At 41.5% G+C, this 17,512-nt stretch overlaps 1 protein-coding gene across 1 annotated transcript; it reads left to right on the forward strand.

Moving 5' to 3' along the window:
- Positions 1-10,288: 10,288 nt before the first annotated feature.
- Positions 10,289-11,982, forward strand: LOC147087163 (putative G protein-coupled receptor 139). Its single transcript, XM_085978071.1, has 2 exons — positions 10,289-10,362; positions 10,761-11,982. The coding sequence occupies exons 1-2, from the start codon at positions 10,289-10,291 to the stop codon at positions 11,692-11,694; spliced, it is 1,008 nt and encodes a 335-aa protein (XP_085834197.1). The 3' UTR covers positions 11,695-11,982.
- The last annotated feature ends 5,530 nt before the right edge of the window (positions 11,983-17,512 follow it).

The following is a 17,512-nucleotide window of genomic DNA, read 5'->3' on the forward strand; positions in this document are numbered from 1 at the left end:
GTGACTGTGTTTATTTATCTATTGAAGCAATATTCATTCATATATTCACCTTGAGCAATTCTGCAGATCTCACTATTCAGTTCAGTCCAGTGTTGCTCTATATTTCCTGATATGGTGTTTTACTTTCAAACTTTCTTTAATGTATAACTGAATTGCCTTGGGAAGTATACGGTCCGATTTTACATCTTGTCAACTACCTGTCCCTCAGTGATAAACATAAATTGCCACTTTAGAAAGTGGGATTGCTGATTACAAAAGTATTATTAAATTATACGTTAAATTGTAAAATTCTTTACAATATGTATATTTTTAGCTGGTCCTTGGTACCAGCTGCCAATATTTAATTCAGAAAGTTGCCTGTTGAAGTTTCACTCTGCTATATAAACTTGCAAGAAACTGACATTTCCTTTAGTTGGTGCTGCATTGTCAAGGGTGAGGAACCACGTTTCCCCTTTTAAACCAGGAGCCTTTGCAGGAGGGACTGCTCTCCAAGTTTTCCCCTTTTTGTGGCCAGCGTGCCTACTTTAAACCAGCGCCACCGAAAAATGTGTTCATTGGATCTTGCTCGGTTGCTGCTTCAGCTACAACAAACGGGGCAGCGCTTCAGATCTTCATGGGCGCTTTGGGATTTTAGCAGAAGCCATGTCAAAGTGCTAATCTCTGTTTATATTGTGAATCGCACATTCCTGCTGAACAGATGTGGAAGTAGAAATACAAATACATTCTTTAACAGCAATAGGGTTAATCAAAGTAGGCCCATTACAAGAGTGAACCCCAGGAAACTGAAACGTATGTCTGCTGAACCTGATATAATTACCACACTACAAATCAACAGGAGTTCAAAAATAGGTTGAATTTTGAAAGAACAGTGAGTAGTTCAGAGCATAATTCATTGGAGATTGCAGTATTTAATTTGGTTGATAATTCAGTGGATAATCGAGTGCTTACTTCTTTGTATAATATAATGTGTCATTCGCTAGATAGTTGTGTGGTTAATACATTGGATATTTCAGAGTTGAATACTATAGATAACTAAAGGATAATTATTTGTATGTTTCAGTGTTTAATTCGATGGATAATTGTGTGGATAATTTTTTGGATATTTCATAGTTCAATTCGGTGGATAATTGAGAGGATAATACTTTTGATATTTCAGTGTTTAAGTCGATGGATAATTGAGAGGATAATACTTTGGATATTTCAGTATTTAATTCGATGGATAATTGAGCTGGTAATTCTTTAGATATTTCAGTGTTTATTCGGAGGATAATTGTGTGGATAATTATTTGGATATTTCAGTGTTTAATTCGATAGAAACTTGAGAGGATAATTATTGGATATTTCAGTGTTTAATTCTATAGAATATTGAGTGGTTAATCTTTTGGATATTGCAGTGCTTAATTCGATAAATAATTGAGTGGATAAATATTTGGATTGTTTAAATCGGTGGATAAATGAGTGGATTTGTCTTTCCATATATCTATATTACATTCACTAGATAATTGAGTGCATAATTCAGTTGGGAATTCTGTTGATAATTCAGTGCTTAATTCGGTGGATAATTTAATAAATAATTATTTTGATGATTCGGTTGATAGTCGTTTGGAAAATTCTTTGTATATTTCAATACTTAATTCGGTTGATATTTGAATCGATGTTTTCGATGACAATTATTTGACTCCTTCAGTGTTTCATGCGCTGGATAATTCAGTAGGTAATTATTTTATAATTTATGGGATAAATATATATGAAATCCATTAGAATGAATTTCTCGAAATTGCAGAACCAATGAAAGTTCTGTGGACATATCTGCTTGTCGTTCACATAATATTACTTCTCACTTTTCTAATTTAATCCCACTTTAAATCAAACTCAATTTTTTTTTGGTCTAACAACAGAAACCGCTGGAAAAGAATTTTCCAAACCACTATCAACCGAATCATCAAAATAATTATTTATTAAATTATCCACCGAATTAAGCACTGAATTATCAACAGAATTCCCAACTGAATTATGCACTCAATTATCTAGTGAATGTAATATAGATATATGGAAAGAAAAGGCCAGGCAACATCCGTGGAGAGAGAAATAGATTCAACATTTCAGGTCGATACCCTTCATCAGAACTGAGAAAGAAAGGCAGGAAATGAGATAGATTAAAAGGCCATTTGGCGGATGGGAAATGGGGGAGGGGATGAAAGAACAAAAGCGAAGTGAAGAGACATTAGGAGGTATTCAAGACGAGACGAGGTGGTAATAGGACAAGTGAAGAGACTAAAGACGGCTCTAGATGAAGTGTGAAATCCGCTGGCAGAATAAGAGACAGCTAGCATGTGGGAGAGAAAAAGGGGGAAGGCACAATCAAAGGCGTGGATTAAAAATATATAGAAAATTAATAGAGGCCGAGATTGTGATGTGAATTTGTTGAACTCGATATTGAGTCCGGGAGGCTGTAAACTGCCTATTCGGATGACTAGGTTTCTGTTGTTATTTCGGATTTCCAGCATCAGCAATATTTTGCTATCGTTTTAATTCAGCCTGGTGGCGTAGTCTGGGGGGAGGTAGGGAATTCTGCTTCAAATTATCGCGTGTTTTATCCGCAGTTATTAAAACGTTGCTAAGATAAGTCTCTGTGGTCAACATCAGCAACATATTTGATATCAGACAGACAGCAGTGCGGAGCCTAGGCCCAGCACCATATTCAGATCCTCCCCACAGGTGAATGTAAAAGGTTTCTCGGCTTCTATGTATGAAAACACGCCTATCCTCGTATCCGTGCCCAATATCTGCTCCTGGCTTCCCTCCAGTGGTCGCTATTCATGTCCTCTTGCTGCATCCTTACTCTTATTGGGTCCACCTCTAACTATATCACAATGATTCAGCACTATCAACAACTCATTACTTCTTTCTCACTTATCTACTGTACAGCAAGCCCGATTTTAGACTGTAGGAAACACGTGTTCCAATTGTACCTTCTTCCTGCCACGTCCCCATTGCAGCTTTACACCTTCCGGTCCCCAATTCTCCTTCCCCAGGTGCAGTACTCATTGCACCATCACCATGCCGAGTCCCTAATGCAATTTCACCTACCCATACCCCATGTACCTTCCTCCTGCCCTGTTTCCATTGTACCTACACCCCGCAGGTTCCCCTTACATAGAATGGGATAACTTACAATTTTACAGCATAGAAACAGGCCATTCTGCCCAACAGATTAATGTTCCACACGAGCCATTTCCCGCATTTCCTCATCTCACTCCACTAACATATCATTCTATTAATTTTTGACTCCTATAGTTATCTAGCTGCCACTTACATGCATCTTTGCAAAGTTCTGCAAATACTGCATGGCATAGAGTCATAGAGCCATAACGGCAACAGAGGAGGCCAGTCGGCTCATCGAGTGCGTGCCAGTTCTCTGTAGAGCAAGTCCGTCATTCCCATTTCAATCGGGGGTAGTCTTATGAAGAACATTTGAGCAGGTTGGGCCGATACTCATTGGAGTTTAGAATATTGAGAAATGATCTTATTGAAACTTATAATGACCCAGAAATTCGGGTCTCCACGGCTGAGTACGCACGGGGTACTCGCCCGTGGGCCCAATCGAAGTGCCGTTTTCGTGTGTGCACTGCACATGCGCGGGAAAGCAGAACTTCCATTCCCCTGAAAGATGGGGTTAAGAGGTGGAACGCGTGCGTGGGAGAGGCAGCGCGTGCACATTTAACTTACTATTTTTTCCAGGTTTCTCCAGAAGATAAGTCTCCAGAAATTAGAGATGTAAAGTGCAGTCCTCAGGCCTGCTTTTAAAAAGGTAAGTGGTGCATTAATCAATGTTATGACATTTTTTCCACAGGTTTATTATTTTTAAATACTTCAAAGAAAGGTAAGCTTATTTTTAGCCCCGTTAGAAAATGTAATTAATTTTTTCAAAAATTTAAATTATTGTTTAAAATAGTTATTTCATGTAATTTATAGTTATTTTAAAAATGCAATGTTTTTTTTTAATTTATTTGAAATTTTAGTTACGTTTTGGGGCTTATAGTATTTATAGGATTGACAGCTCTTCCTGTCAAACTTATGAATGAAGCATACCCTGCTACCATTGGCTCTCCATGGCCCACGTGATCCCAGGGGGTTGACTTGAACTAACTGCGCCCCTGGGATACACAAGCACTGCACGCCGGCAGTTGGAGGAGGCACAGGATCGGAATACCACGCAGGCCCACATCTCAACGGCCGGCATGCTAGGTAAGTGCACGTCAGAGGCTTGCACCCGCGGGAAGCCACCGAACCGAATTTCTGGGCCAATATTCTAAGTGGGCTTGACAGGGTAGATGCACAGATAATGTTTCCACGCGTGGGGGAATCTAGAACAAGGGTGGCATAGTTTCTAATTGGAGATGAGGAGGCATTTCTTCTCTCAGCTGGTCGTGAATCTTTGGAATTCTCTGCATCAGACAGCTGTGGATGTTGGGTCATTGAATATATTCAAGGTGGAGATAGACAGAATTTTGAATTATAGGGGAATCAAGGGTTATGTGGAGCGGGCAGGGAATTGGATTCGAGGCCAAGATCAGATCAGTCATAGCCTTAATGGATTTTAACGAGTTCCACTTTCTAATATTTTTTGCACTTTCTCCAGTGCTTCTATCCTCTTATTGGGCTAAGCAGATCATAACTGTTCACAGCACTCTAAGTGTGGTCTCTCCAAGGTTCAATATAAGTTTAACACATCTCCTCTGTTATTGTTTTCCATTCCTCTAGAAATGAACTCCGTTGCTTTGACTGTACGCTTAATGGCTTCTTTCATCTCTTTGTGAATTTGTAGCCCTAAATTCCTTATCTTCTCCCACCATTTGGACTCTTATTTTCCAAGTCTCATGTGCCCTACTTATTCCACCTACCAAAATACACAACCTCACATTATATTTACTGAAAATCAGTTATCATTTTCTCTCCATGATTCCATTTTGTTAATAACTTCCTGAATTTTGTCGCAAACATCCGCAGTGTTAACTATACCCCATAATTTGGTGTCATCCACAAATGTTGATATTATATTTCTGATTCCCAAGTCCAACCCACTACTGTAAATTGTAACCAATAGTGACCCCTGTGGAACACCACTTCCCACATTTCCCCAGTCTGAGCAACTACCTTTAACATCTACTCTCTGTTTTCTATTGAGCAGCCAGTTTTTCTATCCATTCGGCCACTTTTCCACTGAGTCTACAGGCTCGTACCTTAGTCACGAGTCTACTATGGCGGTGGAAGCTTTTATAAATGTCTATTTATATTATATTCACTACCTTACCATTATCTACTCTGCTAGTTTTTCAAATAACGCAGTACGGTTGGTCAAGTAGGAGCTTCCCGTTTGAAATCCGTGCTGACTAGACTTTATTATGTTTCGGTTTCAAGAGAAATTTCTTTTTTATGTTTGAGCGAAGATTACTATACCTTTCCTCTCACCCTTGTTAAGCGCACTGGATGAAAGTTCTAAGAATGTTTACATATATTTATATACAGTGCCTCTGCTGTCTCTTCCTTAGCTTTGACTGTGAGTGGAAATAGTCCTTCCAGACACGGGATTTATCCTCTATACATATGTTTAGTTTATCATAAGAACATAAGAAAAAGGAGCAGGACTCGGCCATTAGGCCCCTCGAGCCTGCTCCAACATTCAATGAGTTCATGGCTGATCTTCTTCCTCAATTCCATGCATCGGCCTTATCGCCATATCCCTTGATGGCCTTACTAGTCTGAAATCTATCGACTCCTGTTTTGAATACGCCCAGTGACTGAGCCTCCACTTCCCTCTAGGGCAGACAATTCCAAAGATTCTCCAACCTCTGTGTGAAGAAATGTCCTCTCGTCTCAGTCCTGAATGGCCTTCCCTTTACCCTGAGGCTGTGCCCCAGGTCCTAGACTCCCCAGCCAAGGGATACATTCTCCCAGCATCCACCCTATCAAGCCCTGAAATCATTTTGTATGCTTCAATGAGATGCCCTCTCATTTTTCTAAATTCAAGCAAATACAGGCCTAGTTTACTCAATATCTTCTCATGCGACCATCCTGCCATCCCAGGAATCAATCTCGTTACCCTTCCTTGCACTCCCTCTATGGCAATTATATCCTTCCTTAGGTAAGCAGAACAAAATTGTACACAATACTCCACGTGCGGTCTCACTAATGCCCTATATAATTGGAGTAAGACATCTTTACTCCTGTACGCAAATCGTTTTATAATGAAGGCCAGCATACCATTTGCCTTCCTAATAGCTTGCTGCAACTGCACATTCATTTTAGTGACACATGTACAAGGATACCCAAGTCCCTTTGAGCATCTACATTCCCCAATCTTTCACCATTTAGGAAATATTCTGCCTGTTTGATTTTTCTACCTTCAAAATTATCCACATTATAATCCATCTGCCCTGTTCTCGCCCTCTCATTGAACCTGTCGAGAGCCCCTTGAAGCCTCTTCACATCCTCTTCGCAACAGACACTGCCACCTAGCTTTGTGACATCAGTAAAATCTGGAAATGTGACATTTAGTCCCCTCATCTAAAACATTGACAGAGAACGTGAATAGCTGGGACCTAAGCAATGTCCTTGCGGTACCACTCTAGGCACAGCCTGCCATCCTGAAAAATACACGTTTTTCCCTACTCTTTGTTTTCTGTCTGTTAACCAATTCTTAATCAAGGCTAGTATATTTCCCCCAATTCCATGTGTCCAAATTTTGGTCACCAACCTCTTGTGTGTGACCTTATCGAAGCCTTCTGAAAATCCAAATACAACACATCAACCAGTTCTCCTTTGCCTGCTGCATTAATTCCATCCTAAAAGAACTCCAATAAGTTTGTTAAACAGTATTTCCCTTTCATAAATCCATGTTGAATCTGCCCAATCTTACTATTCGTTTCTAAGTGCCCAGTTATTGCATCCTTTACAATATATTCCAGCATTTTCCCAACGACTGATGTGAGGCTAACAGGTCTGTAGTTCCCCGTATTCACTCTCCGCACTTTCTTAAGTAGTGGGGATACATTTGCTATCCTCAAATCTGCAGGAACCGTTCCTGAATCTATAAAATTTTGGAAGATGAAAAGCAATGCGTCCACTATCCCAATGGCCACCTCTTGCAAAACCCTGGGATGCAGGTCATCCATTCCTTGAGGTTTATCGAATTTTAGTCCCATTAATTTTGCTACTATTTTTTTTTTTTACTAAAAATAATTTCTTAAAGATCCTTATTCTCGCCACAGCTTTCGTTTTCTCGTATTTATGGGAGATTTGTTGTGTTTTACTTCGTGAAGACAGAAACAAAGTATTTATTTAATTTCCCTCCCAATTCCTCATTCCCCATTATAAATTCTCCCGTCTCTGACTGTAAAAGACCTACATTTACTTTCGCCAGACTTTGCCTTTTTACATACCTAGAGAAGCATTTACAATCCGGTTTTACATTTTTCGCTAGTTTTTGCTCATATTACAGTTTCATTTCCTTTATCAAATTTTGGTCACCCATTGCAGATTTCTAAAAAATCCCAATTCTCAGGCTGACCCCTTTTTCTGGCAACTTTTTAAGCTTCCACCTTTGACTCAATACTAGTTCATTTTATTTTGTTTGCCATGGTTGGATCACTCCTCCTTTTGGGTATTTATGCCATAGAGAAATATATGTTTTTTTTCAAAATATGCATTATTACCTTGAATGTTAGCGATTGTATTTCCACCTTCGTACCTTTTCGTATAGCCTCCCAATCTACCATGCTCAACTTGTCCCACATTCCCTTGTAGTTTCCTTTGTTGAGACTGAAGAATTTAGTTTCAGATTGGACGACATCACTCTCAAACGTATTACAATTCAATCATATTATGGTCATTTGTCAGTAAAGGACACTTTAACACAAGATTATTGATTAGCCCTTTCTCATTAACAGTACCAGATCCAGCAGAGTCTGTTCCCTGGTTGGTTCCTTCAAATATCGATCGAGGAAACCATCTTGCATGCATTCCAAGAATTCGTCCTTCACACCATTAGTGGTTTTTGATTTGTCCAATCTATATGTACATTAAAGTCAACCATGATTACTGTATTGCCCGTGTTACATGCACTTCTAATCAAAGACCTCGATCCTGTCTATCTTAGAAGCCTTGGTATGCATTTTGAATTCCTCGGATAATTTCACGCCCACCATGTTTGTGGCCCTGGTAAAAACTGAGGTAAAAGAACTGTTCAATTTATTTCATTTCACTGCTTTTATTTTAGAGTTTATCCTGTCCATTCCTAAGTGGCCATATCCCTATTTTCCTATTCCTATGCTTATAGAATTCTGAAATATTTATTTTTATATTGATTGATAATTTAATTTTGTAATTCGACATTGATTTCCTAATTGTATATTGGCTTATTTCCTAACATCGTGTTGGCATTTGCCTTCCTCTCCTTTATTGTCTCTGTAATGTACTCAATGTATACCTTTAGTTATTATTTTCTCTTTAATCAGCCGGGCTCACTTTGTATTGGCACTTGACCTTCACCCCACAGTCCCAATTTCACCTTCACTCTGCTCAGTCAACGTTGCACCTTTACCTAGCCAGTTCCCCATTGCATCTTCACCCAGCCTGTTCCCCATTGCACATTCACCCCGCCGACTTCCATTGAACGTTCAGCCTGCCCAGTCCCTACTGCACCTTCACCACGCCCAGTCACCATTGCACCTTCAGCTCGCCCAGTCACCATTGCACCTTCACGCAGTCCGTTCTCGATTGCACGTTCACCCAGCCTGTACCGCATTGCACCTTCACCCTGTCCACTTCCAGAGAAAAATCAGACTGTCGAGTCCCTATTGCACCTTCACCCAGCCCGATCCCCATTGCACCTTTGCCTAGTCCGTGCCCCACTGCACGTTCACCTAGCCCCTTCCTCATTGCACCTCCAACCCGCCCACGTCCATTGAACATTCACCCTGCCCAGACTCTCTTGCAACTTCACATCGCCCAGTTTCCATTGCACCTTCATCTAGACTGTTCTCCATTGCAGCTCCACTGCACATCATCCATTGGATATTCACCATGGCCACTTCCACTGAATATTTACACTGCCCAGTCCCTATGGCACCTTCATCCCGCCCAGTTTAATTTGCAAATTCGCCCAGCCAACTTCCATTGCACCTTCAGCCTGCCCAGTCCCTATTACACCTTCACCCCGCCCAGTCAATATTGCTTTTGTAGTGGAAGGCACGGTCGCCAATGGTGGATCGATTGAAATCCAGGATTCCCAAGAGGCCAGAATTGGAGGGGGGCAGAAACCTCAGATGATTGTAGGGATGGAAGAAGTTACAGAGATAGGGAGGGGCGAGGCCAGGGTGAGATTTGAAAGCAAGAATGAGAATATTAAAATTTAGACTCTGATGAACCGGGAGCAATTGTAGTTCAGCGAGCTCAGGGGGTGCTGGGTGAACGGGCCTTGCTGCGAGTTGGGATACAGGCAGCAGAGTTTTGGATGAGCTCAAGCTTAAGGAGGTTGGAAGATGATAGGGTTGCCAGGAGAGATTTGGAGTAATCAATCCTAGAGGCCACCGCAGCATGTATGAGTGGTTCAGTAGCAGTTGCGCTGAGGCAGTGGCTGAGTCGGGTGATGTTACGGAGGTGGAAGTAGGCAGTCTTTGTGATGGAGAAGATATGTGGTCGGAAGCTCAACTCGGGGTCAATTACAATGCCAAGGTTGTGCACGGTCTGGTCCAGCCTCATAAATTTGCCAGGGAGGGATGTAGTCGTTGGCTGGGAATGGAGTTTAAAGCAGGGACGAATACAATGACTTCGGTCTTCCCGATAATATGTTGCAGGAAATTATTCCTCATCCAATCTGACAAGCGGTGTGACAAAATGGGGACAAGTGCCGTGTTGGGAGAGGTGGTGGTGAGATGGAGCTGGGTGTCCCCGGCGTGCCTTTGAACAAGACGTTGTGTTTACAGATGATATCGCTGATGAGTAGCATGTAGATGATGATAAGATGGGGCGAGAGGTAACAGTGTTGGAGCGAGCACAGAAGCCGTTGCAGGCTACGGTTATATAGATAAGAATAGAGCCAGGCGTTTGCAGTCCCACCCAGCTGGATGACGCTGGAGAGGCGTTGGAGGTGGTTTGTCCAGACAAAGGCATGAGACAGGTCGGAAAGGAAGAGAGGGAATAGCTTACCACAGACACAGTTACATAGAATACAAATTCTGACTTTGGTAAGGGCGATTTAGAAGTCGGGCAGGGGGCGATAGCTGATATGACGGGGTCCAAAATGGAATTCTGTGAAAGATGGGCACGGACTTGGGAGGAGACAGCACGAACAAGGACATGGTAATGAAAGGGATGTTGGAGATAGGGCGGTACTTGGCAAGGACACAGGCTTCAAGGATAGTTTTTGAGCAGTTGTTCATGACAGCATGTTTGAAGGGGAGGGGAGAGTATGTGAGGAGAGAGAACCATTAACAATATCAGCTAACATGCGGGCCAGGAAGTGAAGTTGGGTGGTCAGCAGTTTGGTGGGAATAGGAGCAAGTGAGCAGCAGGTGGGTCCCATAGACAAGTTGAGCTCGTAGAGGGCATGAGGGGAGCTAGGAGAGAAATTGGAGAAAGATGCGAGTTCAGCGATGGAGCAGATTGGAAGCAACAGAGCACACATGATATCCCATTCATCAGTGCAATAGCAACCTGAAACTTCACTCAAAATAACTGTAATGCCGATGGATATAAAGTGTGTCTGAGTGGAAACAAATCTCACTGATCTGTGTATCTCTTGCAGTTAACTTGGCGGCGATTGTGATCCTGTCCCGAGGAAAGTGCGGTCTCTCCAAATGTATCACTCGCTACCTGGTCGCCATGGCAACGGCCGATCTCCTGGTAGTTTGTACGGATGTAATATTAAGCTGCATTGTTGAAATTTATTTCCCAGTTTCATTCTTGACAATTACCCCCGTGTGCTGTCTCAATATAGTCTTGCTTTGTGCAGCCACGGCGACATCTGTCTGGTTCACAGTGGTTTTCACCTTCGATCGATTTGTGGCCATTTGTTGTCCGAAGCTGAAAACAAAATATTGCACCGAGAAAACTGCGGCTGTTGTTATCGGGGTGGTGATTGCTCTGGGTTGTTTAATAAACATTCCCTGGTACTTTGTATTTGACCCTGAATATATAATGGAGAACGTCCCCCGGGGTTGTGTCTGGAAACTGACCTTTTTTACTTCACCCGCGTGGGCAGCGTTTGATGTCTTTAATCTTACTTTAATCCCTTGTGTCCCATTCGTTCTGATTTTGTTGCTCAATGTTCTCACCGCTAGACACATTTTAATGTCCAGTCGATTCCGTAGGGGACTCCGGGGCCTCAGCAATGGAGAGAATCACAAGGACCCAGAGATGGAGAACCGAAGGAAATCCATCGTTTTGCTGTTCAGTATATCGGGCAGTTTTATTTTGCTATGGACGACCATTGTTGTTTATTCTCTATCTATCCGTACAACCATCATTCAGAATGATGATGGAAATGACATTGAATCTGTGGGATTCATGCTTCAGGTTCTCAATTGCTGCACAAACACATTTATTTATGTGCTGACCCAGGGTAAATTCAGAGAGGAGCTAAAGAATGGGGTAAACTATCCACTGCATTTAATTGCAAAATTATTTAAATAATAGAAATAGCTGATGTCTATCCATACAATGTTTATCGGCCATTGCAATAAAGATCAAAACCTGTTTAATGGATCAATTGATATTGGTGCAACATTTTAAGCAAAGTTGCAAATCGAAGGTTACTGTAATATATTCTCCTTAACAAACTGTGTTATGTAACGTCACATGTATGATTATAATATTAAATGTTTTCCTGTTATTAACTGTGAAAATTAAAATAAATGCTGACTGAACATGCCCAGGTGATTATTAATGTTACACAGGATGATTGATTGGATGGATTTAGGGCCAGTTGGAAGGATGATGCAGCATCGTGTATCATTGGAGCAACTGTTCCCATCAGAAGGGAACCGTCGCACATCATCACCTGAATCATCTGTAACTAACTCAATATAAATGTAACTTTCAATCAACGGGAAATACCCAGATTGTCTCTTCTCAGCTAAATTTACCTCAACGGCTGATGTACTGCCTAAATGGACCTGAAAATCCTTCACCACCACTCAGCGTCACTCCCCCAGTAACCAGCCTGCTTCTCCTCAGAAAACCTTCATTAAATATTGAGAACGGACGTATTCGCACCCCCTCAGCAGTACTCGTCTGTGGGTGACATCGCTGATGCTGCGACAGCTGAAAGAGCCAAGATAACCAATTCATTTCTGTAGTTAGGGCTACTGCGGGCATCGAAACATAAATTTAAATAATATTAAATTCATGGGTTGCTCGCGGCAATCTGGAAACGTATCGCCCATTTTCCATTTTCTCTCCAATGTAAGGAGGTCCAAGAATGTCATGACCCAGCTCCACAGAGGGTGACCTTGCTAGTGATTGCTATTTCCAGCAAGTTGTTCATGCGGGAATAATTTTACAGACCTTACCAGGCCAGCCAAATAAACTGGACACAAGTATGGCCCGTAAGAGTGCCGTGTAAATAGCATGATTGACAATTGGAGCCACTTTCCTCTCACTGCATCAAACAATATCTGAAATTTACTGTGATACGGCGTTCCACAATATCTTAGACATTTCATTCAGCAGCAATTCTTATTGTCCTAAGATCTGAACACTCTAAGACGCAGTTGAAGGCTCTTGTGACAGATATTCCCTTACCAATATATGATTTCACCCAATCAATGAAAGCGGTATGAAACCACAGTTGGAACATGTATGGTTTTGGATCAGTTTCACTCGAGCAACTTTATTCTAACATGGGAACTAGCCTACAAGCAAAGACAAGGAAAAATTAACCTCAACCCCCATGGGTTCTGCTGTAACTACTCACCCACCAACTAATATTCCTGTACGATAACACCTAATTCTCTCTGAAATTTAGCATTTAATATTTTGTCACCAGTTAAATATACTCTGTTTTTCTATTCTTTATACCAAAGTGAATAACCTCACATTTGCTCACATTTTAGTACATCTGACAGTTTATTGTACAAACACGCAAACTGTCTATATCCCTTTGCAGGATCTGTGTATCCCCCTCACAATTGACTTTCCCACCTAGCTTTGCATCGGCATCAAATTGAATACTTTACAATAGGTTCCTTCATGTAAATCATTATTTATGATTGTATATATTTGTGGTCCAAGCACTAACCCTTGCGGCACCCCACTAATAAGAGCCTGCCAACCGCAAAATGACCCGTTTTTCCCTTCTCTCTGTTATCTGCCCGTTATCCAATCCTCTAACCATGCCAGTGTTTTACACCAACCTAATAAGCCTTTATCTTCCATAACCATTTGTAAGTGGCACCTTGTGGAATGCTTTTTGGAAATCCAAATAATCTACATCCAGATAACCTGCTTCCTCTTCATCTACCCTTGCAGTTGCATCTCAATATACTCCAATAAATTTCCTTAACACGATTTCCCTTTGAAAAAACCATGTTGACTCTGCCTAAACATATTATGATTTTCTAAGTGCCCTGTTATCTCATCCTCAATAATGGTAAGCGATAAAGTTATAAGCGTGATAGTTTTGAACAAATGCATATGGTTCGACTGGATCTGATTAAGCCTGTAAACAGAAAACTGAATTTTGAGGCATTTGGCTCCCTCAAGTAAAACAGCAACTTTGAGTTGTAAGCATTTTTAAGTGTAATTTGAACGACTATTCAGTTGTACATTCAGGTACAGCAAACAATTAGAAAGGTAAATGGCATGTTTGCCTTTAGTGCAATGGGGTCGAGTACAAGAGTAAGGAATTCTTACTACAATTGTACTACAGGGCTTTTGTGAGACCTCACCTGGAGTACTGCGCACGGGGTTGGTCTATTTAATACAGAAAGGGTATACTTGCCTTCAAGGCAGTGCAATGGCGGTTTAATAGATTGATCCATGCGATGGGAGGAATGTACTAAGGGGAGAGTTGAGTAGATTGGGCCTGAACTCTGTGTGGCAAGATGGATGCGGCGATGCTACTGACGCGGAATTAGGTGAACTTTGTTATAGAGTGACTATTGTGTATTACGCAGAACCTATGATCAGAGAGGTGCTGAGGGTCATTGGCAGCTAACGCCCAATGTAGGGATTGATATTGGTGATTAGGATACAATATTTGTGGCTGCGATTAAAGATGATGCATTTAGCCATGCCAATGATTGTTTGGAGAAAATTATGGCTCATTCAAAGCAGGATATTGGAAATGTAGTCCGACATCAAAGGGGGGGGGTGGAGTGGGTGGCGATAGAGGGGACAGAGGATTAAAACTGGTTTCGTCAACGTACATGTAAAAGCTGATCACATATTTGGGAATGAAAGTTTCAATGGGAAGCAGGAGGATGAGGAAGAAGAGAGGGCTGGCATACGGAGAGATAGAAATTAAACAACAATGGGCGTCCATAATAATATATAACAGCCAGATATACTGAAGAGCAAAACGATGGATTTCCTCCGATTTTCCATTTCTGGGTCTTTGTTCAACTGATTGCAGCGCGTAGAGAGGCAGAGGTAACACGGTAAAGAAAGTAAACACTGCAAGAGACGAATCAATATAGGTAAAGATGCAAAGAGTAAGTGATGTAGATGCTGAAATGGATAGTGAAACAAGAGAGAAAGAAGAATAGAGAGACAGAGCGAGAGAGGGAGAAATTATTGGGCAGACACACTGAAAAGGCAGAAAGGGAAACCGGCAAAAGATAAGATGGAGGACAATAGAAAGAAAACATAAAATGAGGGAAATTACATGGACGAAAGCCATAAACAGTAAAGGCACATGCATATAAATTAAGAAAGCAGCACACATTCAGCACAACTTAAGAGAAAAATAGGAGTTTGTGAGCAAGAGAAAGCTGCGAGAAATTGTTGTACAAATGGAGACAGAAACTGAGAGAGGTAGAGGAAAGTTAAACAGGAATAATTGTCACACAGGGGAGTTATCAGCTTACATTCCCACTAATTTCTCCAGCTCTATTATTTTTACTATTACTAAGTTCCTTTAATTCCTCCTTCTCACTAGACACTTGGTTCCCTCGCATTTCTGGAAAGTTAACTGTGTCCTCTTCCATGAAGACAGAACCAAAGTATTTGTTTAATTGCACTGCCATTTCCTTGTTCTCCATTATAGTTACTCCCATTTCTGAATGTAAGTGACGTACATTTGTCTTCACTAATCTTTCTCTTTTTACAGACTTGCAGAAGTTTTTAATCCACCTTTATGTTCGTTGCAAGTTTACTCTCATATTATATTTTTCCCCTCTTAATCAATCTCTTGACACATTTTTGCTGAACTCTAAACTGCTTCTAATCCTCAGGCTTGCTGGATTTTCTGGCAACTTTATATGACTTCACTTTGGATTTAATAGAATCCTTCATTTCTTTTGTAAGCCATGGCTGTGCCTCTTTTCCTTTTGTGCTTTTGCACCAGAAAGGAATGTATATCAGCTGCAATGTCACTGTTTTCTGGTTGAGGGTCAGATGTCGTTGTAATGGCATTAATAGTGTAATACATAGAGTTACACAGCACAGAAAGAGGCCCTTCAGCCCATCATGTCCGTGCCGGTCATCAAGCCCTGTCTATAATAATCCAATTTTCCAGCACCTGGTCCATAGCCTTGTATGCTATGGCGTTTCACGTGCTCATCTAAACGTTTCTTGAATGTTTAGAGTTCCTGCATCTACCAGCCTTTCAGGCAGTTATTTCCAGATTTCAACCAACCAGTGGGTGAAAATATTTTTCCTCAAATCCCCTCTAAACATTCTGCCACTTACCCTAAATCTATGCATGCTGGTTAACGACCACTCTAATAAGGGGGAAAGTTGTTTTATATCTACCCTATCTAAGCCCCTCATAATTTTGTACACATCAACATGTCCCCCTCAGCCTTCTCTGCTCTAACGAAAACAACGCCAGCCTGTCCAATGTCTCTTCATAGCTGAAGCTCTCCAGTCGAGGTAACATCCTGGTGAATCTCCTCTGCAACCTCTCCAATGCAGTCACATCCTTCCTATAGTGTGGTGACCAGAACTGCACATAGTATTCCAGCTGTGGCCGAACCAGCGTAAAGCTCCTTCATAACCTCCCTGCTCTTATAGTCTATGCCTTGGCTAATGAAGGCAAGTAACCCATATGCCATTTTAAAAACCTTATCTACCTGTCCTGCTGCCTTCAGGGATGCACCATGTACATGCACACCAAGGCCCATCTCATCCTCTGTTCTTCCTAGGGTCCTACCATTCATTGTGTATTCCCATGCCTTATTATTATTCTCAAAATGCATCACCTCACACGTTTCAGCGATATATTCCATTTGCCACTGTTCTGCCCATCTAACCAACCCGCCTATATCGTCCTGTAGCCTGAGGCTTCCCTCCTCACTATTTACAACTCCACCAATTTTCGTTTCATTTGCGAACTTAATGATCATACCTCCTACCTTCATATCTTAATCATTAATGTACACAACAAAAGCAAAGTACCCAGCACCGATCCCTGCAGTGCACCACTGGATACAGGCTTCCAGTCGCAAAAACAACCTTAGACCATCATCGACTGTCTCCTGCCACTAATCCAATTTTGGATGCAATGTGTCATATCACCCTGGATCCCATCGTCTCTTATCTTCTTGAGCATTCTCGCATGTGGGACATTTTCAACAGCCTTGCTGAAGTTCATGTAGACTACATCAACTACACTACCCTCATTCACACACCTAGTCAAACCCTCGATAAATGCAATCAAATTGTTAGACATGATCTCCCCCTGACAAAGCAATGCTGACTATCCTTGATTAACCCTTACCTCTCCAATTGGAGAATAATTCTGTTCCTCAGAATTTATTCCAATAATTACCCGACCACTGATGTTGGGCTCACTGGCCTGTAATTCCCTGGTTTATCCATACTAACTTTCTTGGACAATGGTTCTACGTCAGCTGTTCTCCAGTCCTCTGGCACCTCCCCTGTGGCCAGAGAGGTTCTGACCATTTCTATCAGACCCCCTGCAATCTCCTCCCTTTACTCACACAGCAGCCTGGAATACATCGCGTCAGGGCCTGGGGATTTATCCACTTTTATTTCTGCTTAAATGGCTAGCACCTCCTCCCTCTGAATACTCATTTCTTCAAGTATATCACAATCCCCCTGCCTAATTTCTATGCCTACATCACCCTTCTCCATAGTGAACACAGATGCAAAATATTCATTTAAAACCACAACTACATCTTCCGGCTCTCTACACAGATTGCCACTTTGGTCCCTAATGGGCCCTACTCTTTACCTGGTTATCCTCTTCCATTTAATATACTTATAAAAACACTTTGGGATTTTCCTTTATTTTGCCCGCCAGTGTTTTTTCATGCCCCCTCTTTGC

Source organism: Somniosus microcephalus, unplaced genomic scaffold (assembly GCF_052327205.1).
Source record: "Somniosus microcephalus isolate GS21.2 unplaced genomic scaffold, FLI_Smic_1.0 unresolved_chr6, whole genome shotgun sequence".
In the NCBI taxonomy this organism is placed as follows: domain Eukaryota; kingdom Metazoa; phylum Chordata; class Chondrichthyes; order Squaliformes; family Somniosidae; genus Somniosus; species Somniosus microcephalus.

Excerpts from the sequence above, each read along its gene's own strand:
- LOC147087163 (XM_085978071.1), top strand. The coding sequence starts at position 10,289 with ATGACGGGGTCCAAAATGGAATTCTGTGAAAGATGGGCACGGACTTGG. Across the intron at positions 10,363-10,760 it reads ACAGCACGAACAAGGACATG|TGTGTCTGAGTGGAAACAAA; the intron begins GTAATGAAAGGG and ends ATGGATATAAAG.